Genomic DNA, 26,617 nt, shown 5'->3' on the forward strand with positions numbered 1-26,617 from the left:
CTGTGAGACCCCCCAGGCCAAGAAAGGGCAGGGCAGGGCTGGACCCCCCTGCCCCAACACTGGGAGCAGCATCCTGCTCTCCCTGGAGCATTCTCCAAAGCAGCAGGTGCCTGTTCCTGCTCTGTCCTGCCCTCCTGGAGCTGGAGGGAGCCAGGACAGGGGGTCAGTCCCTGGGAGAGCCCCATCTCCCCAGGAGCAGAGCTGCAGGTGCAGGAGGGACAGACACTCAGGGGCCTCGGCAGGACCCTCGCAGCAGCTCCACAGCAAACAGGCAGCCCCCCTCCAGCAGCACAGGGAAGAGGAGCCCCCAGCACGGGGCTGCCTAGAAGTGCTTGTCCTCCAGCAGGGAGCTCACCACCAGCTCCTTGTTGCCGAAGTCCCAGAAGGCAGTCATGTGGAAGGCCATGTTGGAGAGGACAACCAGGTACTCCAGGAAGGCGAAGACAGTGTACACTGCAGGAGGAAACACAGCAGGTGAGGGGCACCCACAGCTGCATCGGCCCCGGGAATTGGGGGGGGTCTGTGGGCCCTGTCTCTGTTTGGGACAGCAGAGCAGGGGCGGGGGGGCTTGGGCCCCACCAGGGAAGAAGCGTGGCTGGGCACCTGGAGCTTCCCTGGGCTGGGATTGGAAGGCAAGGCATCACATTAGGAGGATGTCAGACATCAGGAGGAATTCTTGGACACCAGAAGGAATTTTTTCAGAGATGGGGTGGTCAGGCATTGGAACTGCCCAAGGAGGTCTGGAGTGCCCATCCCTGGAAGTGTCCAAGGAAGGCCTGGAGGTGGCACTCAGTGGGCAGGGAACAAGGTGGGCATGGGGCACAGCTGGGACTTGCTGATCCCAGGGATCCCTTCCAACCTTAACAATCCTGGGATTCAGTGATTCTGGGAGCACCCAGCCCCTTCCCCACGCCCCCCAGCAGCCCCCTCACCTCCAGGGCCGCAGTACCAGTTGTGGTGGAAGTAAACGCACACGGCGAACGCGAACGTGATGAAGGTGAAGAAGAAGAGCAGCTGCTTCCACTTGTACGACTTGCGCTCCTGGAAGAGGCCAAGGGCTGGCTGATGCCAGAGCTGCCATGCCATGCCATGCCATGCCATGCCATGCCATGCCATGCCATGCCATGCCATGCCATGCCATGCCATGCCATGCCACGCCACGCCATCCCCTCCCAGGGAAGCTCTGCCCTGGCCCCGCACAGCCCCGGGGGTCTCTGCACCCTGGCCCCTCGTGCAGAGCCCCCCAGGCCAGCCCCAGGGGTGGCTGGGGCAGGGCTGGGTGATGCCAGGGGCTCACACCTACATGGAGATACAGGGTGTGAGGGAGCCACAGAGCCCCAGCCAATATGGTGCCCCTGGTGCTGGGGTGCTCAGAGGACCCCTCGAGGATGGGCCAAGGCTCTACCAGAGGCAGATCCCCGGGCCCGGGTGGCTGCAGGTGGCCCCAGGGCACAGGGAATTCAGCGGGTGCTGCACCCCCTCACCCACAACAGCAGCAGGGAGGAGGAAACCACATGAAGGGCGGCAGCTGGGGCGGGTGCTGCGCTGGAGAGCTCGCCCAGCACGCCCTGGCACTGGAGGGGCCCCATCCTGCCCCCAGCACCCCCTCTGATGGGGCAGGAACAGAGCACGGCGATGCTGCCAGCAGCCCCACACTCGCAGCTCACCACTCTGTCCCGCAGGGCTCAGCCTTTGTGACAAGCCAGGGGCCAGGCCTGTCCCCTGTGACAGGCTCCCAGCCCTCTGCCCAGCACCCCAAAGCTGGGGCTGGGGCTGCACTGACCCCCAGCAGGCACAGCAGGTGCTGGCTCCAGTTCCTGCCTCTCTTTCTTCCATCACCCTGAGGGTCATGGATAAGGATCCTACAGCCTGGGGGGCAGAGGAACCCCAAGCCGTGTCTGGAGCCCAATGAGCATTGGGGCTGCAAGGGGGGACAGCCCCACAGAAGGGGCTGGGGATACCACAGACAGCCCTGGCTGTTGCAGGTGGGAGGGGAATTTCCCCCTCGCCTGACGCTTCACATGAGACAAAGATTCCATTCTGAGGGAGCGCTGATAACAAGGAAAATTTAAATTGCCCCATCACACTTTCCATTACCCCCATAACGCGTGCCAGGGAGGAAAACCCAGAGAGGAAGGACGGATTGACGGGCACCACACCGTGCGGGGACACGCGGGTGCCGCCACCTCCAGCCCACGGGGGCCGGGCTGGCCCTGCCTGCGGGCACCGCCGGTCCCTCGGGCCAGCCCAGCCCAGCCCAGCCGAGCGCGGGTGTGAGCAGCAGCGGCGGCACCGGGAGCGCAGAGCCAGCCCCGAGGCGCGGTGCCGCCGAGTTTCGCACCGGAAAAGCGGCTGGGAACAGCGCTGTCACCGCGCTGCCACCGCGCTCCCACGGCAGCAAAGGGCTGCGCTGAGCCCCGGCACGGCCCCGCCGCGCCCACACACCCTGCCCGGGCCCCCGGGGCCTCCGGGACCCGCTCCTGCCCGGGACCCGCTCCTGCCTGGGCCCCCGGGACCCGCTCCTGCCCGGGCCCCCGGGACCCGCTCCTGCCTGGGCCCCCGGGACCCGCTCCTGCCGGGGCACCGAGGCACGCAACACCCCGGGTCATTGTCGCACACATGTTCTCAGGAAAATCCTCTCCTTAGGGACTTTTCTGCTTGAGAAGCTGAGAAGCTTCAAGAACAAAATGTAAGCAGGTAGATCTTTGATTAGCCCATCTTAGATGTTTATAATTAATAGCCAATCACAGCCCAGCTAGCTCAGAGAGTCTGAGACAGTTGCCTTTGTTATTAATTCTTTTCTGTTCTTATCTTAGCCAGCCTTCTGAGATGAAACCTTTTCTTCTATTCTTCTAGTATAGTTTTAATGTATATATATATGATATAATAAATCAAGCCTTCTGAACATGGAGTCAATATTCTCGTCTCTTCCCTCAACCCAAGACCCCTGTGAACACCATCACAGGTCACCCTGCCCAACGCCCTGGTCCTGATGCCACCCTGTGGGAGCCACCCCCGGTCACCAGAGTGCCCTGGCACCTCTGGGTGCCCCCTGAGCTCCCCCTCTGCTGGTCTGGGCCGGGGATTATCACACGGATGATTAGGTGTTAATCCCTAATTCCAGGGCACAGCTGGCTCAGCCCGGTGCCAGGGGATCACAGGGCACCTGGTGACATGCCAGGAGGCTCAGCAGAGCTGGCTGGGAAGGTGGCACCTCGGGAGGTCCCTGCAGGAGCACAGGCAGGATGCCCAGCACAGCAGGGGCACTGGGGGTGCATGGGGACCCCCGGGGGATGTGGGAGCTGGGATGTGGGAGCTGGAGTGCCACCCTGCCCTGCTGCAGCAGCAAGGGAAAGGGCCTTTGGGGAGCATGGTGAGAGCTCCAGGAGCTGCTGGATGAGGAGCTGCCCATCCCCTCACTGGTGCCCAGGCTGGGAGCAGCATCTCAGTGTGTCCAGGGCTGGGAGCAGCATCCCAGAGTGTGCCCAGGCTGGGAGCAGCATCCCAGAGTGTGCCCAGGGCTGGGAGCAGCATCCAGAGTGTGCCCATGGGCTGAGAGCAGCATACCAGAGTGTGCCCATGGGCTGGGAGCAGCATCCCAGAGTGTGCCCATGGGCTGGGAGCAGCATCCCAGAGTGTGCCCAGGCTGGGAGCAGCATCCCAGAGTGTGCCCATGGGCTGGGAGCAGCATCCAGAGTGTGCCCATGGGCTGAGAGCAGCATCCAGAGTGTGCCCTGGGCTGGGAGCAGCATCCAGAGTGTGCCCCCAGGCTCTCTGCTGCAGCCACTCTCTCCTCCCTGAGCTGTCCAGCCTCCTGCTCCTGACTCACCTTTGCCTGCTGGGGAATGAGCCTCAGCACAGGCCCGCCAGCTGGGCACTAAATATAATTCCCTGTGCTTTTCTGAGCCAGACACACATGCATGCACGGCGGGCTGGGCTGGCTCTGTGACACTGCTTGCCCCAGTCTGTCTTGCCAGGAGGAAGTTGGCAGCTCCAGCTGTGCCAGCCCAGCAGCCCCAGCCAGGCCACAGGGCAGCCTGGCACCAGCTCAGCTTGGAGCACCCATCCTGGGGATTTTCTAACCCTCTCTTTCCTCACAGGCAGCCAGAGTTTGGTGGCTTCTGGTGGCTTCCCCACAGAGCTGGGGCCATGGGAAGCAGGGACAATGCCTGGCACTGCCTGGATGCTGCTCCCAGCCCATGGGCACACTCTGGGATGCTGCTCCCAGCCTGGGCACACTCTGGGACTCTGCTCCCAGTCTGGGCACACTGAGATGCTGCTCCCAGCCCTGGGCACACTCTGGATGCTGCTCCCAGCCCATGGGCACACTCTGGATGCTGCTCCCAGCCCAGCCCATGGGCACACTGAGATGCTGCTCCCATCCCACAGAAGGCACTGGGGGTCTCCCCACCCTGGGGGAGCTCCAAGCCCTGCAAATGCAGCTCTGAGGGCTGAGTGGCTGCTGTGAGCTACCACAGGAGCCTCCTGCTTCTCGCACTGCCTCCAGAGAGCAGAAGCACTGTGCCTAGCCCCCAGTCCCTGACTGGGACAGGGCTGACAGTGACCTTAACTCAAACAGCAACAGCTCACTCTGCAGGGAGCGCCCAGGCCCTGGCTCTGCCCGGGAGCCACCATCCCTTTCTGAGGCACAAGTGGCACCTGCAGGGCTGCGTGTCACACACAGTCCCAGCTCCCTGGAGGGTTTCCGGGTGTGTGCAGAGAGCCCAGAGGGCCCCACACGGAGCTCAGCTGCTCACAGACGGCGCCTCTGAGCCACAGCAGCGCTCCGGGGGCGCTGAGGGAGCTGGGGTGAAACCACGCGTGGTCACCAGGGTGCTTGTGGTCCCTGCTGCTCACAGGGCCCTGCTGGGCAGGGCCACAGCTCCCACCCTGCTCCAGCTCCGGGGCTCAGCTGGGCCCAGGGGACACAGGGGGCTGTGCCCCACAGCTCCTCCTGTGCCCTTGCACTGGTGCAGCCTGGGCTGTGCCCAGCACCCAGTGCCACCCCTGCCATGGCAGGGACACCTCCCACTGTCCCCAGCGCCCAGCCTGGCCTTGGGCACTGCCAGGGATGCAGGGGCAGCCCCAGCTGCTCTGGGCACCCTGTGCCAGGGCCTGCCCACCCTGCCAGGGAACAATTCCTCATTGCCCAGATCCCACCCAGCCCTGCCCTCTGGCACTGGCAGCCATTCCCTGGGTGCTGTCCCTGCAGGCCTTGTCCCCAGTCCCTCTGCAGCTCTCCTGAGCCAGCCAGCCTGGTGCCCACCTCATGCACACACTGGTGTGTGCTGGGGCCACCAGCCCTGAGCTGGGAGGGAAAAGGAAAGTGCGTTTGCAAACAAGAAGTGAAACTGCTCTGCCCCAGTGCCCAGCTCTGCAACTCAGGGCTGGGGGAAGGAAGGTTTTAAGGGCGAGCAGGCAGCCAGGAACAGCAGAGCTGCCAGCCCAGGTGGGCACTGCCATGCCACGGCCAAGCACCAAGCACAGGGCGCAGTGATCAGCCACAGCTGAAGGCTGCCAGGCTCCATTTCCCTTTTCCACAGAATCTCTCTCCTCTGCTTTGCCCCCTCCCCTCCTTTTCTCTGTCCTGCTTTCTCTCTTCTCCCCTCCCACAGAGCTTTATTTTCCTTTCTCTCACCATTTGCCACCTCGAAACTGGAAACCGCCTGTACTTCCCCATTACAAACCAGTTCCTCTGCACCTTCCTGCCCTCACACAACACCAGTTGCAACAGGAGCCCTGTGGGACACGAGCAGCTTTTGCAAGAGCAATTCCTGTCCCTCCTACCATGCCAGACCTGGGAGCTCAACCCCCACCTAAAGCAGTGCCAGCTGTGGGGCGGGGAAGGCACAGCCCCCCTGTTCCCCTCTCCTTGCAGCTCCCCACATGGAGCTTGTCCTGGTCCCAGGTTTGGCCCTGGAGAGCCTGAACCGTGTTGGGACCCTCTGCTGGGGAGAAGGGAAGGACAGAGCATCACAGGACTGGAGCCATTGCTCACCTGTCCTCTCCTGCCATCGCCAGCTCCAGGGCTGGGGGCAGCACATGTGAACAAAGGCCCCACAAGGGACACCAGCCAAGCCAGAGTCTGTCCCCAAGGTGCTGTGATGTACACAAAGGGATCAGCTGCGCCCTGGCCTAAAACAGCCCCACGAGCGTGGCTGGGCAGCTCCCTGGCAATGCACAGCCTTGAACGTGGCAGTGGCACCTCCTGTGTCCCACCCTGCCGAGCCAAGCAAGCCACGGGTGTCACAGGAGCTGTGCCAAGCCTGCCAGGGCCACCAGCCCTGAGCAGAGGGCTTGGAGCCTGAGGAATCCAGGCAGAGAGTGGGACAAGCCCAGGAGACCCTGCACGGCCCGCAGGATCCATGGGAGGGATTGGTGGCACCGGCCCAAGGCCACCACCGGACACGGGGACGCGGCAGCTGCAGTGACCTGAGGCCCTTGGCCAAAGGGGACGCCTGGTGGTGTGACAAGCACTGTGCCACCTTCACCCCGACACAGCCGGCCTGGGAGCTGCGAGCTGCGTCACCCCGCCGCGCCTTCCTCCTCCTCCTCCCTTAGCCGTCACCCTCGTGCCCTGGGCGACAGCTCCATCCTGTGGCCGCGCACGAAGCGGGCGGGGGCACCGCAGCTGGCACAGGGGCACCGCACCCCCGGGGGCCTCGGGTCAGGGCTGGCCCTGGAGGGCTCCTGTCTCCTCAGGGAACCCCCCAGCTTTGGGGGGACCATGCATCCCGAGGGCGGCCCCCCTCCACCAGCAGGGGTGTTCCAGGACGGGAGGAGGAAGTGAGGGGTGGCACTGTGCCAGGTGCTGGCATGCTCAGCCAAGGTGTCACTACGCTCCCTGCCCTTCCCCTCATGGATGTGCAGATTCCTTCAGTCCATGGGCAGAGTCACAGAAAACAAGGAGGCTGGAAAATCCCTCTGAGAGCACTAAGTGCAACTGCACCCCAGCAGAGCCAAGGGCACCATTAATCCATGTCCCCGAGTGTCACACCCACACAGCTGTGAAATACCTCCAGGGATGGGACTCCACCCCTGGCCTGGGCAGCTGTGTCAGGGCTGGACAGCCCTGCCGAGGAAGTGATTTTCCCAATATCCAATGTGAACCTCCCCTGGTACAGTTTGAGGCTGATTCCTCCTGTCCTGTCCCTGTTCCCTGCGAGCAGAGCCCAAACCCCCGGCTGTCCCCTCCTGTCACGAGCTGTGCAGAGCCACAAGGTCCCCTGAGCCTCCGTTTCTCCAGGCTGAGCTCCCTCAGCCCCCTCCCCAGCTCCATTCCCCTCCCTGGACATGCTCCAGCCCTCCACAGGCTCTCTTGCCTTGAGGGGCCTAAAGCTGAGCCCAGGATCTGGGATGCCTCACCTCTGTCCATTGCAGGGGAGATGAACCAGCCCCAGTGGGTGACGTGGCAGGGGAGGAGATCTGGGGCCTGGGAGGTCTCACCCAGAAAAAAGACAAGCCAAAACAATATGACAGAAATAAAGGAAGCTGTGGGAAAGCTGCCAGGGAATGACTGCGAGCTCCCGCTATTCCCATATCAGCAGGGAGAACAGATCACTTCCCAGGGAGAGAGGAGACTCTCAGAATCTCCACAAGTCCCCTTCCTAAGGAGATTTGCAGCCAAACAGCTGCTGGAAGCTTCTTTCCCAGGTCTCTGGAGTCAGGCAGCAGGGACAAGCTCGCTGAATTGGCGGAAGGGGAGGATAAGCAGTGGTGACAGAGCAGGAGCTGCTCCAGGAATGTGGAGCTGGGGCCCACAGCACTCATCCTGACAGGGCTGGGCCCCACAGCACAAATCCTGCTGGGACTGCAGAGCTCAGCCCTACAGCACAAATCCTGCTGGGACTGCAGAGCTCAGCCCCACAGCACTCATCCTGACAGGGCTGGGCCCCACAGCACTCATCCTGACAGGGCTGCAGAGCTCAGCCCTACAGCACAAATCCTGCTGGGACACAGACCCAGGCAGAGCACCTGCCCTGCAGCCCTGCTCACAGTCCCTTTGGAGAAGCTTGTCCAGCCCTTGGCATCTTCCCAGCCTGGGACACAGGAACACATCTCCTAGGGACTCTGCTCTACAAAGTGTCACCTTCCTGGGGGAACAGAACCGCAGGACCCCTCCCCATTTAACACTGGGACCATGAGGGCTGGACTGGGATCAGCTAGGGAGAAGTATCCTGAGGGGAAAGGACAGACAAATCCAGGCAGTTCAGATCCACAGGTGAAGGGAAGTGTACAGAAGCAGGTCCTGGCACCTCACTCCTCACGTGTCCTGGATGTCCTGCCCTGCCCATGGCTGCCAGTGCCCACAGTCCAGGACCAAGCTGGATGTCCTGCCCACCTGCCCCAAAATCCAGGACCAAGTTGGATGTCCTGCCCAAGGCCCAGGACTCACACCACAAACCAGCACAGAAGCTGCATCCAGGCAATGGGACCAGGAGTCCCTGGCTGGATCCTCCCCCAGACCTGCTGACCCCACAGGCAGCCCCTGCACCCCCTGACCCTTCCCCAGAAAAGGAGCCAGAGCCAGCCTGCTCACAGTCATTCTGGAGCAAAGGGAGAACAGCTCCTGCTGCCTGCTGCTCCCGGCTTGCAGGGCCAGCAATGCCCAGCACAGGGAAGCCAAATTCAGTTTAGAAACAGGCATGGAGAAGGGATGAGCAATCCCAATCCACAGGGATACTGAGTGGTTTCCAATATGATCTCTCAATCAAAACTTAATCAGATACTGGGAGGAAATCCTTCCCTGGCAGGGTGGGCAGGCCCTGGCACAGGGTGCCCAGAGCAGCTGGGGCTGCCCCTGCATCCCTGGCAGTGCCCAAGGCCAGGTTGGACACTGGGGCTGGAGCAGCCTGGCACAGTGGAAGGTGTCCCTGCCATGGCAGGGGTGGAACTGGGTGGGCTCTGAGGGCCCTTCCCACCCAAACCATTCTGTGGTTCTATGATAAAACCAGAAAACGGGAAATAAAAAGCTTCCTTCCCGTTTTACTTTGGTAAATAGATTTTGGTGAGTTCTTCCATTTCACCTGCTGCTGTTGGCTCCTCTAGCACCTTCACAAGCAAGGACAGCCAAAGCCCTTCAGTGCCAGCCCAAAGCCCCCTCCCAGCTCCCAGCACAGAGAGAAGAAAGGAAAGTGTCTGTACCTCGGGACTTACTGTGTGTTTCTTAGTCATTCTCCAGAGGATGCAGGTGAGCAGCATGTGGCCCAGGGCCGACGTGATGAACACGATGAAGGCATTTTCGTGGATTGCTGGATTGACAAACAACAGGTTTCCTGTTCAATCCAAGCCAGGAGCACAAGGGGAATGTGGGACAGGATTTGGGAGGGCTTTGTGCTCTGCTGGGAGCCCCAGCGCCCCTGGTGATGCTGGGACTCCAGTGGGGTCTTGGCAGCACACAGGCACAGCACGGCTCCATAACCTTCTCCTGCTGCCTCAGGGCCCCCTGGAAGGGGATAAAAGTGCCTGGAAAGGGATAAAAGTGCCTGGAAGACTTATCCCAAAGTGCCTGGAGGGTGTTTCTGTGCTTTGGAACCACAGCTTCTCACAGCTGTAAAGTAACACTTGGGAGCAGCTCAGCATTGCCGCTGTTGTTCTAGGGATGGGAAAACTGAGGCACAGGAAGGGGGTATAGAGTGAATCAGTCCAAAATCCAGAAAAGTCCATCTTCTGTCCCCCTGTATTACCTACTGCCCATCAGCAGCCTCATGTGCAGCCTGAGGTTGCCTTGTGCACAGCTGGACTAGCCCAGGTACAGGATCAGGCTGGGAAAGCAGCCGGAGCAAGGCTAAGGCAGAGCTGCTCCCAAGGCCCCACACAGCCCCTGCACCTTCAGGTGAGAGATTTTCATAAGTGCTGCTCTGAAGAGAACTTCCCTTCCCCAGAAGCTGAACCTCAGGCTGAATTCCCAACCACGTGAACACCAGGAATGCCCATCCCTGTGTGCCCTCTCCATGCCAGGGGCAGGGAAGCACGTGAGGAGTGAGGTGCCAGCAGGTGGGAGAGGTCAGAGCGGGGTGCCCGGCAGGGATGGAGAGAGGTCAGAGCAGGGTGCCCTGCAGGGATGGGGAGAGGTCAGAGCGGGGTGTCCTGCAGGGATGGGGAGAGGTCAGAGCGGGGTGCCCTGCAGGGATGGGGAGAGGTCAGAGCAGGGTGCCCTGCAGGGATGGGGAGAGGTCAGAGCGGGGTGTCCTGCAGGGATGATTAACTTGAGCACGGCAGCTCAGGGCTGAAACTTTCCCCAGAGCCGGGGATTAGTCTGGGGTGAGGATCCCAGGAAGTGGGTCAGCCTCAGCTCCCAGGGCTCTGCACCAGGCTGGCCCTGCTGGCCAAACCTCAGAGCAGCACCTGCATTTCCAAGGGCAGGGCCCTGGCCTGGACAAGCTGGAGAAGCCCCTGGGGCAGGTCAGGCTGCAGACCCTGCCATGAGAGGGGCACTGGGACACCTCACCATGGGGACAGGGAAGGCTGGCAGGAGACAAGGAGGGTGAGCGGGACAGGGACAGGTCCCAGAGCACAGACCTCTGTTGGAATGTTGGGGGACACAAGACAGATGATGCACTTTGGACCTGGTTAGCATAAGAGATTTGATAACAGGATGCCTTGGCAAAAGCAAACGGAACTTTGAAAATTAGACCTAGATTGTAAGAAGATTAAATCAGACAGTTTACCAGAAAAAGAAAATCCCATTAAACTCTGCAAGCAAGAGATGCTGTTATATGCATAAGTTTGTGTGTGTGATTTTAGCCTAACCATTGCAGTACACATTACTAATCTCCCTGAAATAGTATATAAGTGTTTGTATCCCACAATGAAATTGGATTCTGATCACAGAGTCAGTCTCCCTGTCTCTCTCCATCGCTGACAGACCCCCATCAGCAGGAGGTTCCTGCCCTGCCATCCCAGTCACTGGGCTCCACCAGAGACCATCCTCACCCCAAAGGCTGCGGAAGATCCTGGGACTCTGCTCAAAGCACCACAGCCCTGAATCCCAGAACAGTTTGGGTTGGGAGGACCTTAAAACCTTTTCCTCCCACTCCCTGCCATGGCAGGGACATCCTCCACTGTGCCAGGCTGCTCCAGCCCCAGTGTCCAGCCTGGCCTTGGGCACTGCCAGGGATGCAGGGGCAGCCCCAGCTGCTCTGGGCACCCTGCGCCAGGGCCTGCCCACCCTGCCAGGGAACAATTCCTCATTGCCAAGATCCCAGCCAGCCCTGCCCTCTGGCACTGGGAAGCCATTCCCCTTGTCCAGGTACTCCATTCTTTGTCCCCAGTCCTTCTCCAGCCCACAGCTGGACACAATACCCATCATCACCATCCTGCTGTGCAGGAAAAGCCAACACATTACTGTCCTGCTGATACAGCCCAGCACAGAGTGTGTTCCCACTGCAACAGCACCACCTTGCTGGCTCCTGCATTTCAGTGCTCTCCACTTAACCCCTGGTGCCTCCTCCAGATTCTAGGATGAAACAGCAGCTGCACACCAGCACTGGCACTTGTGTTCCTCTGAGATGAGACCATGTGGGGGAAGAGAATTTCCCAGTCTGTCATGGCCAGGTTCTGGATACATGGATTTATCCTGAACAACTGATTCTGTTTCCAGGAGCTGTCAGAGGGTTGGAGCCCCTCTGCTCTGGAGCCAGGCTGGGAGAGCTGGGGTGCTCACCTGGAGAGGAGAAACTCCAGGAAGAGCTCAGAGCCCCTGCCAGGGCCTGGAGGGCTCCAGGAGAGCTGCAGAGGGACTGGGGACAAGGATGGAGGGACAGCACCCAGGGAATGGCTGCCAGTGCCAGAGGGCAGGGCTGGGTGGGATCTTGGCAATGGGGAATTGTTCCCTGGCAGGGTGGGCAGGCCCTGGCACAAGGTGCCCAGAGCAGCTGGGGCTGCCCCTGCATCCCTTGCAGTGCCCAAGGCCAGGCTGGACACTGGGGACAGTGGGAGGTGTCCCTGCCATGGCAGGGGTGGCACTGGGTGGGCTCTGAGGTCCCTTCCCAATGCAAACCAGTCTGGCATTCTATGATTCTATGAAATTTTGCCCAGAAACTCCTGGCGAGTGTACGTGAAGGCAGCTGGAGCAGAGCCAGCTCAGAGCCCAGCCCTGCTGTGGGGATGGAGGGGAAGCAGGATGAGCTCTGACCCACCTCAGCCCTGGATCAGGCCTGGGCACAGGGGTGGTACCAGGTGCCAACGCCTGGTCCAGGCTCCATCCCCAACCTGAACCCAGGGCTTCAACCAAGCATCAGCAACCAAGAGCTGTGGGAAAACCAGGACTATTTGCATGCCATGCACCTTCCATTCCTCTATAACCACTAACTCCAATGGACTCCCTGGGGGCTTTTCACTGTTTTCTCTCCCAGCTGCAGGGAGAGGGGTGGTGGGCAGGGGGTGACACCTACCATAGTTTTCGGTGGAGGACACGTAGGTGAGGATGAGGAGGGCGAAGTTCTCGATGAGGTTGAGCAGCAGGGTGACGTGGCACAGGCGCAGGTAGCGGGGGTGGGGGCAGTGGCAGCTCTGGTAGTGGTTCCAGTAGGCCACGGCCACGAGCAGGCGCGGCGCCGAGTGCAGGCCGATGCACAGGCGCCACACGTAGCGCTGCGGGGTCTCGCCCCCGATGGCCGCGCTGATGGACGGCAGGTAGTTGGGCACCTGCGGGGACACGGGCCCGTGGGGACAGGCACATACGGTCAGCCCTTCCACACACCGAAACTGTCCTTTCCGTAATGCTCAACGAGTAATTCCCAGCCCCAAAGCCAGGGGATGTATCGTGGCAGTGTCCCGGTCCATCCCATGGGGTTGTGGATCCCACAGCCCTGTTGGGGCAGTCCTGGGGTGCTGGGGGGCCCTGCCCAGGTACCTGCTCAGGCTTCTCGCTTTTCCTCTCCTGATTGTCCAGAGAATCCCAGAATAGTTTTGGTTGGAAGGACCTTAAGGCCCAGCGACACCTCCCACTGTCCCCAGTGTCCAACCTGGCCTTGGGCACTGCAAGGGATGCAGGGGCAGCCCCAGCTGCTCTGGGCACCCTGTGCCAGGGCCTGCCCACCCTGCCAGGGAACAATTCCTCATTGCCAAGATCCCATCCAGCCCTGCCCTCTGGCACTGGGAAGCCATTCCCCCTTGCCCTAGCACTCCAGGCCCTGCTGAAGCTCTCCTGCTGGAGTGAGATGTCTCCTGCCCTCCATCCCCAGCTTGTGTCCAGCTGCTCATCCAGCAGCCTGAAAGCTCTGAGCCCAATCCCATCCCACATGGAGCTCCAGGCCCTCCCTCCCTGACGCCTGTGGCTCCTCCGAACTCCAGCAGATGTAGGGCAGCAGCTCTGCACCAACCCCTCCCCAGGACAGTGTATTTCCCTTCAGCTTCCCCACCTTTATTCCTCACTGCAATAACCCCCAGCGTGCCCAGTCCAGACACCAGCCTGACCAGTCTGTGCTGCCTTCAGTCCCAGCACAAAGCCAAACCTGCTGCTGCTGGTCCTGAGGCATCACAAGGACAATGAAACAACGCAGCTTGCTCTGGATTCTGGAACACTTTCGTGGGAAAGCCCAAGAGAGGAGCCCAGAAGGAGACAGAGGAGGAGAGAGGAATATAGGAGGTAGATAGAAGCCCAGGAGCAGAAGGGAGCCCAGAAGGAGGGAGAGGAGGCCAGGAGAGGAGACAGAAGAGCCCAGGAGGAGAGAGAGGAGCCCAGGAGGACACAGGAGCTCTGTCACCCCCCAGGAACACGGGTTTCCCCCACATAGTCTCTCACCCCACAGTGGGTCGCAGTTGTCTCACGGAAGTTGAAGAGCAGAGACCAGATGACACAGAAGAGGAAGCCAAAGAGGGGGCAGAACACAGTGCCGAGGGCCAGCGTGGTGAAACGCAGCCGGAACAGGATCCCGTCCCGGTCCAGCGGCAGCGGGACCTGCAGCATCTTGGAAACCTGGAAATCAACAAACCAATGTCTGACCGGGGTGCTCTGTCCTGCTCTGGGCAGGGTGACAGGGTGGGGATCAGTCACAGGCGGGGCTGTGACCCCACAGACACAGCTCAGCCCCTCACACCCTGAGTGACCCCACAGACACAGCTCACCCCTCACACCCCGAGTGACCCCACAGACACACAGCTCACCCCTCACACCCTGAGTGACCCCACAGACACAGCTCAGCCCCTCACACCCCCTGTGACCCCACAGACACACAGCTCAGCCCCTCACACCCTGAGTGACCCCACAGACACAGGATGGGCAACCAAAGAAATCCTGTTGTGTGGACACAGGCACCTCGAGACTCACGGAGAACAGGGAGCAGGGCAGAGCAGGGCAGTGCAGGGCAGAGCAGGGCCGTTCCCTGCCACCCTCCAGAGGGATCTGGCAGGAAGGGCACGTGAACCCTGTCCCGTGGCATCCATCCAGACCATTCCCTGTGCTCGGGGCAGCGCTGACACAGCCGGGCCACCGCTGTCAGTCCCGCCGGGAGCTGCAGCTCCTCCGGCACAGCCCCGGCTCCAGAGCCCAGCTTCCCCGGCTCCGGCTCCCACAGCCCCGGCTCCACAGCCCCGGCTTCACCGTCTCCGGCTCCCACAGCCCCGGCTTCCTCGGCTCCGGCTGTCACAGCCCCGTCTCCCACAGCCCCGGCTCAGGCTCCCACAGCCCGGCTCCCACAGCCCCGGCTTCCCCGGCTCCGGCTCCCGCAGCCCCGGCTCCCGCAGCCCCGGCTCCCGCAGCCTCGGCTCCACAACCCGTGTTCGCCCCGCCGCACCCGGCCCTGCACAGACAGCGCTGCCTGGAGCTGGGCCAGGGCAGGGTTAGGCTGGATATTGTGAAAGGTTCTTCCTATCTTCCTGGCACTGCCCAGGCTGCCCAGGGAATGGGCACGGCCCGAGGCTGCTACAGCTCCAGGAGCCTTTGGCCAGCGCTGCCAGGGATGCCCAGGCTGGGCTTAGTGGGCTCTGGGCAGGGCAGGGCTGGCACTGGGGGGTCCCTGGGGGTCCCTTCCCTCAGGACATTCCATAGCTCCGCACACCCCCGGCTGCAGGGTCAGGGCAGCACAAGCCCCACACAACAAAACCGGGCTGTCAGGTCGGGAACGCGGGGACAGGCACAGCGATCCCCAGCCCCAAGGAATCCCCTCAGCCCCAAGGGATCAGGCTGGGATGGATCCCGGCTGCGGGACAAATCGGATTTATAGACAATCCCTGAGCTGTCTGGGCAGTGCCACGGCCACTGCACCCGCACCAAAAGCCCCCCACAACGGGGTACCGAGCCCCAGGGAAGGCACCGACCCCAAGCAGCGAGGGGCCACAGAACGAACGCACAGCTCAGCCGCACCCGCGCTGCTGGGCACGGACTGAGGGAATTATTTGAGGAAAAAAGCCAAGAGAAAGGGAAGCTCCAAAGGGCCGGGTGTGGAAGGGGGTCCCCAGCCGGCCCAGGCTACCCTCCCCGGGACCCCCCGAGGGCTCCCCACAGCCCGGGGCGGCGGATGGAGCCTCCCAAACCCTGCTCCTCCCTCGGGGGGCTCGGCCACAGCTCCCTGTGCCGTGGGACAGCCCGGGGACCCCACAGCAGGAGCCCCACAGCCCCTGCCCTCCCTCCCCGCGGGGATCTCGCCCAAAGAGGGCAAACAAAAGGCAAACCTTTTGTACCGCGTGTTGAATGGCCGCGACCTGTCCTGCAGGACAGGGGCAGCAGCACCCCGAGAGCTGTCCCGGGTACCGCACACCGACTTAAACCCCTCTCCGGGCACCCCCGGCTCCCCCGGGGTCCCCGCAGGCGCCCCCCGCCCCAGGACCCCCAGGCTCCCGCAGCGAGTGACCCCTCGGGGCACCCCACATTCCCCCAGAGACCCTCCCTGGGACCCTTCCCCAACACCCCCATGCCCTCGCTCACCGCTCAGCCCCCGTGGCGCTGCCCCATGGCCCGGCCCGGCAGCCCCACCACGCCTCCTCCGCCTTTTCCGCCTCCTCCTCTTCCTCCCTTTCTCCCACCTCTTCCTCTCTTTCCCCCGCCCCAAAAACCCGCTGCGGCCCCTTTAAGAGGCGGGGCCCAGCTCCCGCGCGCCGCCACGCACGATTGGTCCTCGCGGCAGAAGCCCCGCCCCCTCTAAACGCCCCGGATGTCAGGGTGGCGCCGAGACACGGGCCGTTCTGGACCCTTCCGCGGAGCCGAGCCCCGCCCTCTCCGCCGCCCGTTCGACCAATGGGAGCTCAGTGCGCGGCGCAGCTTCGCCCAATCAGCGTTGAGCTCGGGGCGAGAGCGGGGGGGCGCGGCCAATGGGAGGCGGAAGCGGGGCGGGGCCGAGGCGGCGCGCGGGGGAGGCCGGGAGTGCGCGCGCGGGCTGTGACGCAGCTGCGGCCCCGTGAGGCGGCGGCGGCGGCACCGCGGGCCCGACCCGGCCCGGCCGCTCCGAGCGGCGCTTCCCGGCACCCGCGGTGAGCACCGGGGCCTGCGGGCGCTGCCCCGCCCGCTTCCCGCGCCGAGCGGCGCGGCCCGGCAGCCCTGCCCTCCCGGCGTGGCCGTGGCGCCGCCGCCAGGCCTTTTGTGCCGGGAGACCGGGCGGTCCCGGAGGGGGGGGGCGCGGGGAGGCCCCGGGACGGAGGGAGGGCTGGAGGGAGGCGGGGAGGCCGTGAGCGGCTGGGATTTCCCGGCAGCCGTGCCGCGGCTCTCTCCGCAGTACCTGGCCGCTTTGGGGGATTTTTAGGCCTTTTTGGCTGTCCCGGTGCGGGTCCGGTGGGAGATTCCGGGTGTTTTCCACGGGGGATACGCGACTCTGGATGCGAGTAACGGCCCGGCGCTCCCCGGGGCCGGGAGTTATTTACTGTCGTGTTAAATAGTCGTAGTTTAAAGTTAAGTTGGTTACATGTGACTTGAAGTTGTGTTGGTGATGTGGGTGTGTTTGGGTGGTTCTGCGGGATTTTCTGCTGTTGCTGTTAAACTTCAATTAGAGTTTTTTGGGGCGTGGGGTCCCTCTTCAGCTGGGGCTGCAGCGAGTGGGAGGGGGATCCTGTGTAAAACCCTCGAGTTTTACTAATTTTGCTCCAGCTCTTGTCTTCGCTGAATCCCCAAATCCCTGGGGCTGGCACAGCCCTGCCAGCCCATGCAGTGCCAGCTGTGCCCCATGGGCACCTTGTCCTCAGCCCAGAGCACTCAGTGCCACCTCCAGGGCACACCTGCAGGGATGGGCACTGCAAAGCTCCCTGGGCAGCCCCTGCCAAGGCCTGAGCTCCCTTTCCATGGGCAAATTGCTGCTGCTGTCCCAGCTGAGCCTGCCCTGGCCCAGCCTGAGGCCGCTCCCTCTGCTCCTGTCCCTGTTCCCTGCGAGCAGAGCCCGACCCCCCCGGCTGTGCCCTCCTGGCAGGGCCTTGTGCAGAGCCACGAGGGCCCCTGAGCCTCCTTTGCTCCAGCCCCAGCCCCTTCCAGCTCCCTCAGGGATTCTGCAGCCCCTTCGCAGCTCCATTCCCTGCCCTGGACACGCTCCAGCCCCTCCAGGGCTCTCTTTCTCTCAGGAGCCCAGAACTGGACACAGCCCTCGAGGTGCAGGGGAGGATGGTTGGGTTTGAGGTAGAACAAAATGCTTGCTGTGGGAGGGGGAAATCTTTCTATAACAACCCTAATAAATTTTCTCTTAAAATATGATTTTTTAGTTTTCTTCTTAGGTAGAGTTTGGCGTTTAGTGATCTCAGGACAATGTGAGAGCAGTGACTTAGAGGAGCCACAGAAAATGAGTGACTTGTAAGTTTGCAGATAAAGCTGAGAGTCACAACATCGGACAGCGGGAAAGTGCAGGTGATTTTTATCTGGCCTGAAAGAGAAACTTGGACTGGCACAAGGGGAGGTGCCTGAAAAATATTCAATAGGAGTGAAGAGGTGTCTTTGGGAGCAGATTCTGGTGGAGAAGGACCTGGGGGTCAGCCTGGAAAAAAGGATGTGCAGAGTGGACTTTTCCACTCTCCTAACTCCCTGACAGGAGGCTCAGCTGGGACAGCAGCAGCAATTTGCCCATGGAAAGGGAGCTCAGGCCTTGGCAGGGGCTGCCCAGGGAGCTTTGCAGTGCCCATCCCTGCAGGTGTGCCCTGGAGGTGGCACTGAGTGCTCTGGGCTGGGCACAAGGTGGGCACAGCTGGCACTGCATGGGCTGGCAGGGCTGTGCCAGCACCAGGCATCCCATGGGAGAAGGTGAGGAGGGCTCAGGGTGCTGTGTTACCCTCTCCCAGGAGCTCCTCTCAGCTTGGGGAGCTCTGAGAGTTTGTCAGAGCAGCTTTTCCTGCCTTTTACCAGGATCCTTCCCCTGAAATTCCTCTTCCTGGGACAAATGAAGCCTGTAAGGCTTTGCCTGTGGATGTGTGGAGACCCTTAACACTCCAGAATTGTGTGGTGTGTCTGTTGGAGGTGACACTACAAATCATCCTTTTATTTCTCCTGCCTGGGCTGGTTCTTCTGGGCTGCTCAGGGATGGGGGGAGCCTGTGGCTGCTCCCAGTCTGGATTTGGCCATTCCCAGAAAGTGCTGCTGGTGTTAGGGAAACAAGCACTTGAGTTTCAAGGCTGGGCACATGGATGTAGCAGTTGCCCTGGGGGAGGCTGTGCTGGGCAGTGCCCAGTCCCTCTGTGCTTGCCTTGGGCACAGGGAAAGGGCAGCTTGGGCTTTAGCTGGAATTGTTTGCCTTGGGAATATTCCTGGTGTGGGCCATCGTTGCACTGCTGATGGTCTGCAGAGCTGAGTGTGGCTGCTGCTGCCAGGAGTACCTGGGAATGTGGGGGAATTCCTCATTTCCTGCTGAATCTGGAGGGGTGGGGCAGTACTAGCTTTTTTTTTTGTTATTGGACATTATTTTAGTAATGTGTATTTCTTCTGGTTAGTATTGTCATTTTTTTCTGGCTTATATGGCTTTTGATGAATTATTACACCCATTATTTTTGGTTAGCATGGCACTTTTGGGGGTAATGCTGGCTTTTTTAACTTTGGCTTTTTCTTGCTAATATGGCTTTTTTGGGTTAACATGGCATTTTGTTTTTCTAGTTCTAGCTTTTTTTCGTTGCTAGTACTGCTGTTTTGGGGACAATATGAACATTATTTGGGGCAGCACTGGCTTTTTTTATTAATCTGGCATGTTTTTGGCTAATCTGGAGCTTTCAGTGGTGAAGCTGCAGGAAAACACCCCACAGTTCCCCGCAGTGTGCCCGAGGAGCTGTGGGGATTATTGTGCTGGGTTTGTTGACAAACTCAGAGAGCTGGAGCAGAGTTTGTGTCTGTTTGAGCTGGGGGAGGAGGCTGGGAGAGGCAGCAGGGAATGCTGTAAAGAAACCGTGGGGGCTGGAGAGGGACCTGGGCCCAGCAAAACTGCCCTGGAACAGCAACTGCTGGGAAGGGGGAGCAGAGGGAGGCCGGGTTCCTGTAATCCTGTGCAGTGCATTCCCCTCTGCCGGGCTTGAGGCAACTGGCAGAGAGGGTGGAACAGGAAAATCATTCCTGGAAAGCCCCAGGATTGCTCTGGGATCGCTGCAGCCCAGACACAGGCTGAGATGGGCAGGAGCTCCAGCTGTAATTAAAGGTCACACCTTAATTTTAGGGACTCTGATGTTTGGTGTCACTGGAATGTTGGTGCCTTTGACCCTCCCGGGGTTGTGGCAGGGTTTGGAACCACACAGTGCCGTGGGGTTGGTGCTGAAGGAGTCTGGTGGGATTGCTGCCCTCGGCAGTGACGGAGATGGAAAATGAGTTTGTAGGGTGAGCTTTCAATCAAACCTGAATTCTGCTTTCCAGGTCTAGGAAGAAAACCTGAAACATCCTGAAAATGTTCAACAAATCCTTTGGAACTCCGTTCGGAGGCAGCACCGGCTTTGGGACAACTTCAACTTTTGGGCAAAGTAAGTGAAATATCCAGGGTGGCTTTAACGAGGTGTCTTTTCCTGGAGGGCAGCTCAGAGAATGCCAGGGAGGTGGTGATCCCTCGTGGGATGGAATTAGGGAGCTGCTGGGTGCTCCAGCTGCCTTGGAAAGGGTTCTCCCTGAGGCTTCACCCCTAAGCAAGCTTTCAGTTTAGGCAGGCAGCCAGGGCTCCATGTCTGCTGTGGGAATTTCTTCTGTGGGAAGGGAGAGTGGAGAACGCAGTGCTTGGGGAAGGCGGTGTCGCTGGGGTGTTTTGGGGCTGGAACAAATCCATGGTGGGTTGTTGGGAAGGCCTGGAAGGAAGAGCTGTGTGTGTTCTGGGGCTGTTTGTGGAGCTGCAGCCTGAGGGGCTCACTGGGCTGTGCTCGCAGATGCTGGCTTTGGTACCACCAGCGGAGGAGCCTTCGGGACCTCGGCCTTTGGCTCCAGCAACAACACGGGCAGCCTGTTCGGGAGCACGCAGAGCAAGCCAGGTACTGCCCCAGGGGCTGGGGAGGGAGGGAGGGGAGAAGGGGAGCAGCCTAAACCAAGGAATTGCCAACAAAAATACCCAGAAAGCCCAGGACAGCAAGAACCTGTCCAGGCTCCCAAGCAGAGGAGGTTGTGAAGCATTGACAGCCTGTTTCTGTCTGCAGGAGGGTTGTTTGGGTCCACCACGTTCAACCAACCAGCCACCTCCTCCACCAGCACTGGCTTTGGCTTTGGCACATCCACTGGCACATCAAACAGCCTCTTTGGAACCACCAGCACTGGTGGGAGCCTCTTCTCATCCCAGAACAATGCCTTTGCACAGAACAAACCAGCTGGTTTTGGAAGTGAGTGAGACTGGTGCCCCTCTGCTGATGGGTGGGAGAGCAGTGGGAGCTGGGACAGGGTCAGGGTGGGGCTGGGGGTTTCTCCTGCAGGATACAAGGACATCCCTCTGCCCACAGCAGCCAGGGTGGAGCCCATGCTCCTGAATCTAGCTGTGATTCCAGCCCTGCATTTTAAAATAAATTGCCAAAGGTTGTTGGTTGGAATTGTTTATCCTGAATACTGTTTTGGTGCTGATTGATTTCAGGTTTTTATCTTGTGGCAGAGCAGTTACAGTTGGGTTTGTGTGGCAGGAGAAGACAGGGAATGCTGTTAAACTCTTCTGTAATTTCATGAGGCAAAAGCAACTGCTGGCAGCCCCTTCTGAAAAAAGAAAAGGAGCCTTGCTGATTTTCTTCATTATAAAGTTACTGTGTTGTTTTTTTCCTGCTTGGAAGAAAGGAAACTGCTGTAGAAGGAAACTGCTGTGGTGTCTGGTGTTTCTGGGGTGCTGAGTTAAGGACACTTCTGCAGCAGGGAACTGCATTAGCAGCACCATCAGCTTCCAGCTTTGCTGTCAGATTCTTTTTCCCAGCAGTTTTTTGTATTTTCAAACCAGTTTTTAATTTTAATAAAGTATTATGGTTTAAGTTTTAAACTTTGGGTTTGTTGTAATACTGATGTTGTTATTTTTTATGCTTTATTCAGACTTTGGTACGAGCACCAGCAGTGGGGGGCTCTTTGGGACCACCAACACCACTTCCAACCCCTTTGGGAGCACATCTGGCTCTCTCTTTGGCCCAACCAGCTTCGCTGCTGCTCCAACTGGCACCACTATTAAATTTAATGTAAGTTCAGCTCTTTCTTCTTGCTCCAGCCTGTTTACTATGGGAAGTATTCAGTTTTGCAGTAGTTTGTGTGATGTCTTGGTCACTGAGGTGAAAAAATGATTTCATGTCAAGTGTTCTGAACTGATTTGAAAACATCCTTCTCAAACACTGAAGAATTCCAGGCTTGCTGGGTTTAGAGGCAACACTGAAGGAGTGAAGGAGCTCCTAAAGCTGAGCCTTCCCAGCAAGTGCTGTGGAATTCAGGGTGATCCATGGCAAATGCTGGCAGCAGTAAGGGTTACAGGCATCTGGGGATGGGTGAGAATCAGCACAGCTCTGCTGAGCCAGCCTGGCACTGGGAATGGGACCTGGAGGGAGAGCAGTGCTGTCCTTCCTGCCTCCTCTGGACGAGTCCCCTTTAAGACAGGATTCAGTAACTGCTACAAAGTTCCGTGGCAGTTGGGCCTGGAGGGTGGCCCAGCAGAGAGGCCTGGAGGAACTGGGCTCCCTGGGCCTGCTGCAGCAGGGACTCTGTTCCCCAAAAACTTGCTCGTGCAGATCCCAGCCCTCTTCATTTCCAGACTGAGCTGGTGTAAGGCTGAGGCTTTGGGGGCAGAGCTGTGCTGCTGCCTGGGCTCTTGCAGTGCTGCTGATTTGTACTTCCATAGCACTGCTAAAAAGGGGGGGGATACTGGAATTCATGCAGAGCTCCAGGGTTTGAGGCAGAGGCTGAGGTAAACTGCTTTAAAAGCGAAACTGAAAGCAGAATTGCTGGGAGTTGTTTTGAATGTTCCTGTGACTAATTCCACTGTTGATCATCATTAAACACACCTGGGTGGGGCCTCAGCTGTACAAATAATGATGGAATCATAAAACCATGCAATCACACAAGGTTGGGGCTGGAAGGACCCTAAATCCCACCCAGTGCCACCCCTGCCGTGGCAGGGACACCTCCCACTGTCCCCAGTGTCCAGCCTGGCCTTGGGCACTGCCAGGGATGCAGGGGCAGCCCCAGCTGCTCTGGGAATTCCATCCCAGCCCCTGCCCACCCTGCCAGGGAGCAATTTCTCATTCCCAAGATGCCATCAAATCCTACTTTGAAGCCATTCCCTGGGTGCTGTCCCTGCAGGCCTTGTCCCCAGTCCCTCTGCAGCTCTGCTGGAGCCCCTTCAGGCCCTGCCAGGGGCTCTGAGCTCTCCCTGGAGTTTCTCCTCTCCAGGGGAGCACCCCCAGCTCTCCCAGCCTGGCTGCAGAGGGGCTCCAGCCCTGGAGCAGCCCCCTGGCTCCTCTGGGCTGGCTCCTGGAGCCCCACATCCTCCTGCTCTTGGGCCCCAGGGCTGGGGCAGCTCTGCAGGTGGGGTGTCGGCCGAGCAGAGCAGTCACACAGAGCCCCAGGTCTGTGCTGGGTGTGGGATTTCCCAGGATCTGCAGGGAGTTGTGGCTGTGTTCCCCCAAGTGTGACTGGGTTTTAACCTGGCCCTTCCTCCCTTCCCTGCAGCCCCCGACCGGCACGGACACCATGGTGAAATCCGGCGTCAGCACCAACATCAACACCAAGCACCAGTGCATCACTGCCATGAAGGAGTACGAGAGCAAGTCCCTGGAGGTCAGTGCAGGGGCACACAGCCCTGCTCGGGCCTTGCTGGGCCTCAGCTGCTGCCTGTGCTCATTAGTGCAGAAATATGAATGAACCTGCAATATCTGCATCACACACCGGAGGTGTTGTCAAGTAAAACAATTAATGCAATGCCATGTTATGCAATGCCATGTTAATTGCAGTTGGCTTTAGGTGCTTGATGCAGGTCTGGAGAAGCTGAAATTCCATCTTGTGAGAAGGACATGAGGTCCTGTTGGGAACAGCCTTGCTCTGCTGAGATAGCAGCAGGATCCCAGGCAGAGCTCAGTTGTTTGATATAAACTAATATTCCCAAGGATTTAACCTGAGGCCTTCCCATTTGGGCTGGTTTGTTTGACCCTTCAAAACAGATCATTTATAAAATACATGAAAAGGCTCTGGGATGTTAAATTGAGGTAAAAACATGAATCTAAGTTCAGGTCCCATTTTTATTGTTCTTATTTTTAAAAATGTGGGCGTTACAGTTTTTCTTGAGCCTTCACTCTGGTGAAGATGGGGTGCAGTGTGAGTGTGGTAAGGACATTTGCCTGCCCTTGTCCTGGGTAAAAAGAGCTGGATTTTCCTCTAGGAACTCCGTTTGGAAGACTACCAGGCAAATAGGAAAGGGCCCACAAATCCTGTGGGAGCAGGAGCAACTGCTGGCTTGTTTGGCTCTTCCACTGCCACGTCCAGCACTGCCACAGGACTTTTTGGCTCTTCCACTACCAATACAGGCTTCTCCTATGGGCAGAATAAAACTGCTTTTGGAACCAGTAAGTACTGCCTGGCCCTGGTGTTCCTGTGAGTGCATGTGCAAATATTCTGTTAAACCATTTGGAATTCTGTCGTGCAAAATGCTGAAACCCTGCTGTGAGCTCAGAGTTGTGCTGGTTGTATTGCCAGCATTCACTGCTGCAGCTCCTTGCCATAGGAATCTGTTTTCTTACTTTCCCTTGGAAAAATTGAAACAGCTGTTGGATTTTTATTAGATTTTGGGGCAAATTGAAAAGTAAATAGATCATAGAATCCCAGAATGGTTTGGGTTGGGACGGGGCCGTGAAGCTCACCCAGTGCAACCCCTGCCATGGCAGGGACACCTCCCACTGTGCCAGGCTGCTCCCAACCCCAGTGTCCAGCCTGGCCTTGGGCACTGCCAGGGATGCAGGGGCAGCCCCAGCTGCTCTGGGCACCCTGTGCCAGGGCCTGCCCACCCTCAAAGGGAAGAGTTTTTTCCTAGTACTGGATATTTGTGTTTGTGGAGTTTGACTGTAAACAGATCCAAATCCTCCAGGCTGTAGGAATGGAGGTGGTTGTTGGATGAGCAGAGACAGGACCCAGGGAACACCTGGAGCTGGCCCAGGGGAGGGATTTAGGTTGGATTTTAGGGACAGGTTCTTGCCCAGAGGGTGCTGGCACTGCCCAGGCTGCCCAGGGAATGGGCACGGCCCCGAGGCTGCCACAGCTCCAGGAGCCTTTGGCCAGCGCTGCCAGGGATGCCCAGGCTGGGCTTGGTGGGCTCTGGGCAGGGCAGGGCTGGCACTGGGGGTCCCTGTAGCTCAGGGTGTTCTGTGACCCTTTTTGCTGGGGTGTGGATGTGCTGGGCTGGCTCTCTAACTGCCCTTGGTGTCCCAGGTACGACCGGCTTTGGCACGGGCACCACCGGGGGGCTCTTTGGGCAGCAGTCCCAGACCACGAGCCTGTTCAACAAACCCTTTGGCCAGGCCACCACCACGCAGAACACCGGCTTCTCCTTCGGGGGCACCAGCACCCTGGGCCAGCCCAACACCAACACCATGGTAAGAGGGGCTGCAGCTGCTCCTGCTGGGCACGGGGGCTGCAGCATTGGGGTGTGCCTCACATTCCAGTGCCATGGGGTAAAGGCAGGGTGCCAAGCTCTGGAGGCTGCAGGGCAGTGAGGAGCCTCCTGGCAGTCAGCTTTGTTCTGACAATTGGAGAACAGCCAGCTGTTCACAAATCCTGTACCCACTCACCTCCTCGAGCAGCTGCTGTCTAGCAACTCCTGTGCTTCTGATCATTTTCACACAGATAATGTCGTTCCATTGTCAACCTTCTTTGGGAATTCAATCTTGGGCTTTCTGGTGATAAATGAGCAACATTTGGGGGCTTTTGTGACAGAAAGATTCTATGTAGTTGTAACTTGTATGACTAGAGGCTTTGGCTCCAGATATCCTGTGTTCTTTGTGAATTTTTGTGACTTCTCATAGAAAACCCTGTGAAATGTTTCTTTTCCATCTCCCTTGCTCAAAGCGATGAGGAAATTCCAATATCCTTTAAGTCTTGTAGCATAAATTTTTGGGGTTTTTCAATTTCCTTTTAGTAACTAATTTTTTGGAGGAGGACTAAAGCTTCTGGAATGCTCTTCACCTGTCCTGTTCCCCCAGCACGAGGGCAAATGCAGCATTGTTTTATTGCCTGATTCTGTATGTTGGATCTGTCGTTGTCAGTGCTGGACTTGGAAAAGCCTGGGAGCATTACCTTAACCTGGTTCCTTTTTTTAGGGTCTCTTTGGGGTCACCCAGCCCTCGCAGCCTGGAGGCCTTTTTGGGACAGCTGCCAATACAAATGCTGGGACTGGATTTGGAACGGGAACTGGCCTTTTTGGACAAGCCAACACGGGATTTGGTGTTGGTGGTTCGGTATGTCTGTGCCTCTGTAACAAGGAGAGAAAACCAAGCAGAGCCCTGTTCTGGGGTGCTGACTGCACAGAAGTTGTGTCAGCTTAGGAGTTAGGATGTCTGAGATACAAAAGTCAGGTGGTTTGCTGGAAACTGGAGGATAAACAGGTGTAGTAGAGCCATTTTTTTAACAAGTGATGTGTGGAGTGATAAAAGCAGCAGGAGATACTGAGGTTCTCAGTGACTGGGGTGCCTCAGCATAGGGTTGTAAGTTGTGATGGACCAGAACCAACCTTGGGTTTTGATACTCAGTCATTTTGGTTCTGGTGGAGCAAAACTCACAGGATCACTGAGATTGGAAAAGTCCCTTTAGCCCCTTGGCTCTGACCCTAGCAGCTGCTTTTGGGGATCTTGCAGGTGGCTTGGGATAACCCCACTCACGGGAGGGTGGGCTGGGGGGCTCAGCTGTGCTTGGCTTTAGTTCTGCTTCCCTGCCTGCAGCCAGACACCCATACAATTCCTGTGGTGTCAGCTTCCAGGTTTCCACATTGCTGTTGTTTTCCTTTCAGACCCTGTTTGGGAACAAGCCTGCTGGATTTGGAGCCACCACGACCAGCGCTCCCTCGTTCGGTACCACCACGGGCGGGGGCCTCTTCGGTAACAAACCTGCTCTGAGTTTGGGAGCCCTGCAAACCCTTCCAGTCTGGAGACAGGGGAAAAAATGTGGCTTCAGTCATTTAAATCTGTGCTGTGTGTACCACACGCTGCAGAGGGCACATGCTGGGGACTGTAGTGTTGGAATTGTCAGGTGAACGATGCCCTGGCACAGTGCTGGGTGCTGGGTTGTGCCTCTCTCTTGGTGGGGCTCCCTGACTCG

General features: G+C 59.0%; 2 protein-coding genes across 4 annotated transcripts in view; one reads left to right on the forward strand and one right to left on the reverse strand.

Moving 5' to 3' along the window:
- Positions 1–173: 173 nt before the first annotated feature.
- PGAP2 (post-GPI attachment to proteins 2) lies at positions 174–15,990 on the reverse strand. 2 transcript variants are annotated; one of them, XM_074533504.1, is made up of 6 exons: positions 15,869–15,990; positions 13,748–13,921; positions 12,396–12,648; positions 9,157–9,251; positions 933–1,041; positions 174–453 (listed from the first exon to the last, which is right to left on the reverse strand). In XM_074533504.1, exons 2-6 carry the CDS (start codon positions 13,910–13,912, stop codon positions 323–325), a joined length of 753 nt encoding a protein of 250 aa, XP_074389605.1. In that variant the 5' UTR covers positions 13,913–13,921; positions 15,869–15,990; the 3' UTR covers positions 174–322. The 2 variants fall into 2 exon arrangements, with proteins under 2 accessions (XP_074389605.1, XP_074389596.1); XM_074533495.1 differs by having other exon boundaries at positions 9,145–9,251.
- A 262-nt stretch (positions 15,991–16,252) lies between these two features.
- NUP98 (nucleoporin 98 and 96 precursor) overlaps positions 16,253–26,617 on the forward strand; it is a 39,329-nt gene continuing 28,964 nt past the window's right edge. Inside the window, exons 1-11 of one of the 2 annotated variants that reach the window (XM_074533338.1) lie at positions 16,281–16,410; positions 17,623–17,764; positions 19,742–19,845; positions 20,239–20,340; positions 20,503–20,682; positions 21,368–21,507; positions 22,988–23,095; positions 23,694–23,877; positions 24,737–24,900; positions 25,624–25,761; positions 26,310–26,397. In XM_074533338.1, the coding sequence (XP_074389439.1) occupies positions 19,773–19,845; positions 20,239–20,340; positions 20,503–20,682; positions 21,368–21,507; positions 22,988–23,095; positions 23,694–23,877; positions 24,737–24,900; positions 25,624–25,761; positions 26,310–26,397 (1,177 nt within the window). In that variant the 5' untranslated portion in view covers positions 16,281–16,410; positions 17,623–17,764; positions 19,742–19,772. Of the gene's footprint in view, positions 16,411–17,622; positions 17,765–19,741; positions 19,846–20,238; positions 20,341–20,502; positions 20,683–21,367; positions 21,508–22,987; positions 23,096–23,693; positions 23,878–24,736; positions 24,901–25,623; positions 25,762–26,309; positions 26,398–26,617 lie in introns of both variants that reach the window. The other variant, XM_074533333.1, reaches the window with a different exon arrangement.

The sequence above is a fragment of the Zonotrichia albicollis genome, chromosome 2 (assembly GCF_047830755.1).
Source record: "Zonotrichia albicollis isolate bZonAlb1 chromosome 2, bZonAlb1.hap1, whole genome shotgun sequence".
Taxonomy (NCBI): Eukaryota; Metazoa; Chordata; class Aves; order Passeriformes; family Passerellidae; genus Zonotrichia; species Zonotrichia albicollis.

What these genes read in the sequence shown, in the direction of transcription:
- PGAP2 (XM_074533495.1), bottom strand. Translation starts at nt 13,912, where the DNA reads ATGCTGCAGGTCCCGCTGCCGCTGGACCGGGACGGGATCCTGTTCCGG. An exon ending in CAACTGCGACCCACTGTGGG is followed by an intron (nt 12,649 to 13,747) that starts GTGAGAGACTAT and finishes GTGTCCCCGCAG; the next exon opens with GTGCCCAACTACCTGCCGTC. An exon ending in AACACACAGTAAGTCCCGAG is followed by an intron (nt 1,042 to 9,144) that starts GTACAGACACTT and finishes GGCCTCTTCCAG; the next exon opens with GAGCGCAAGTCGTACAAGTG.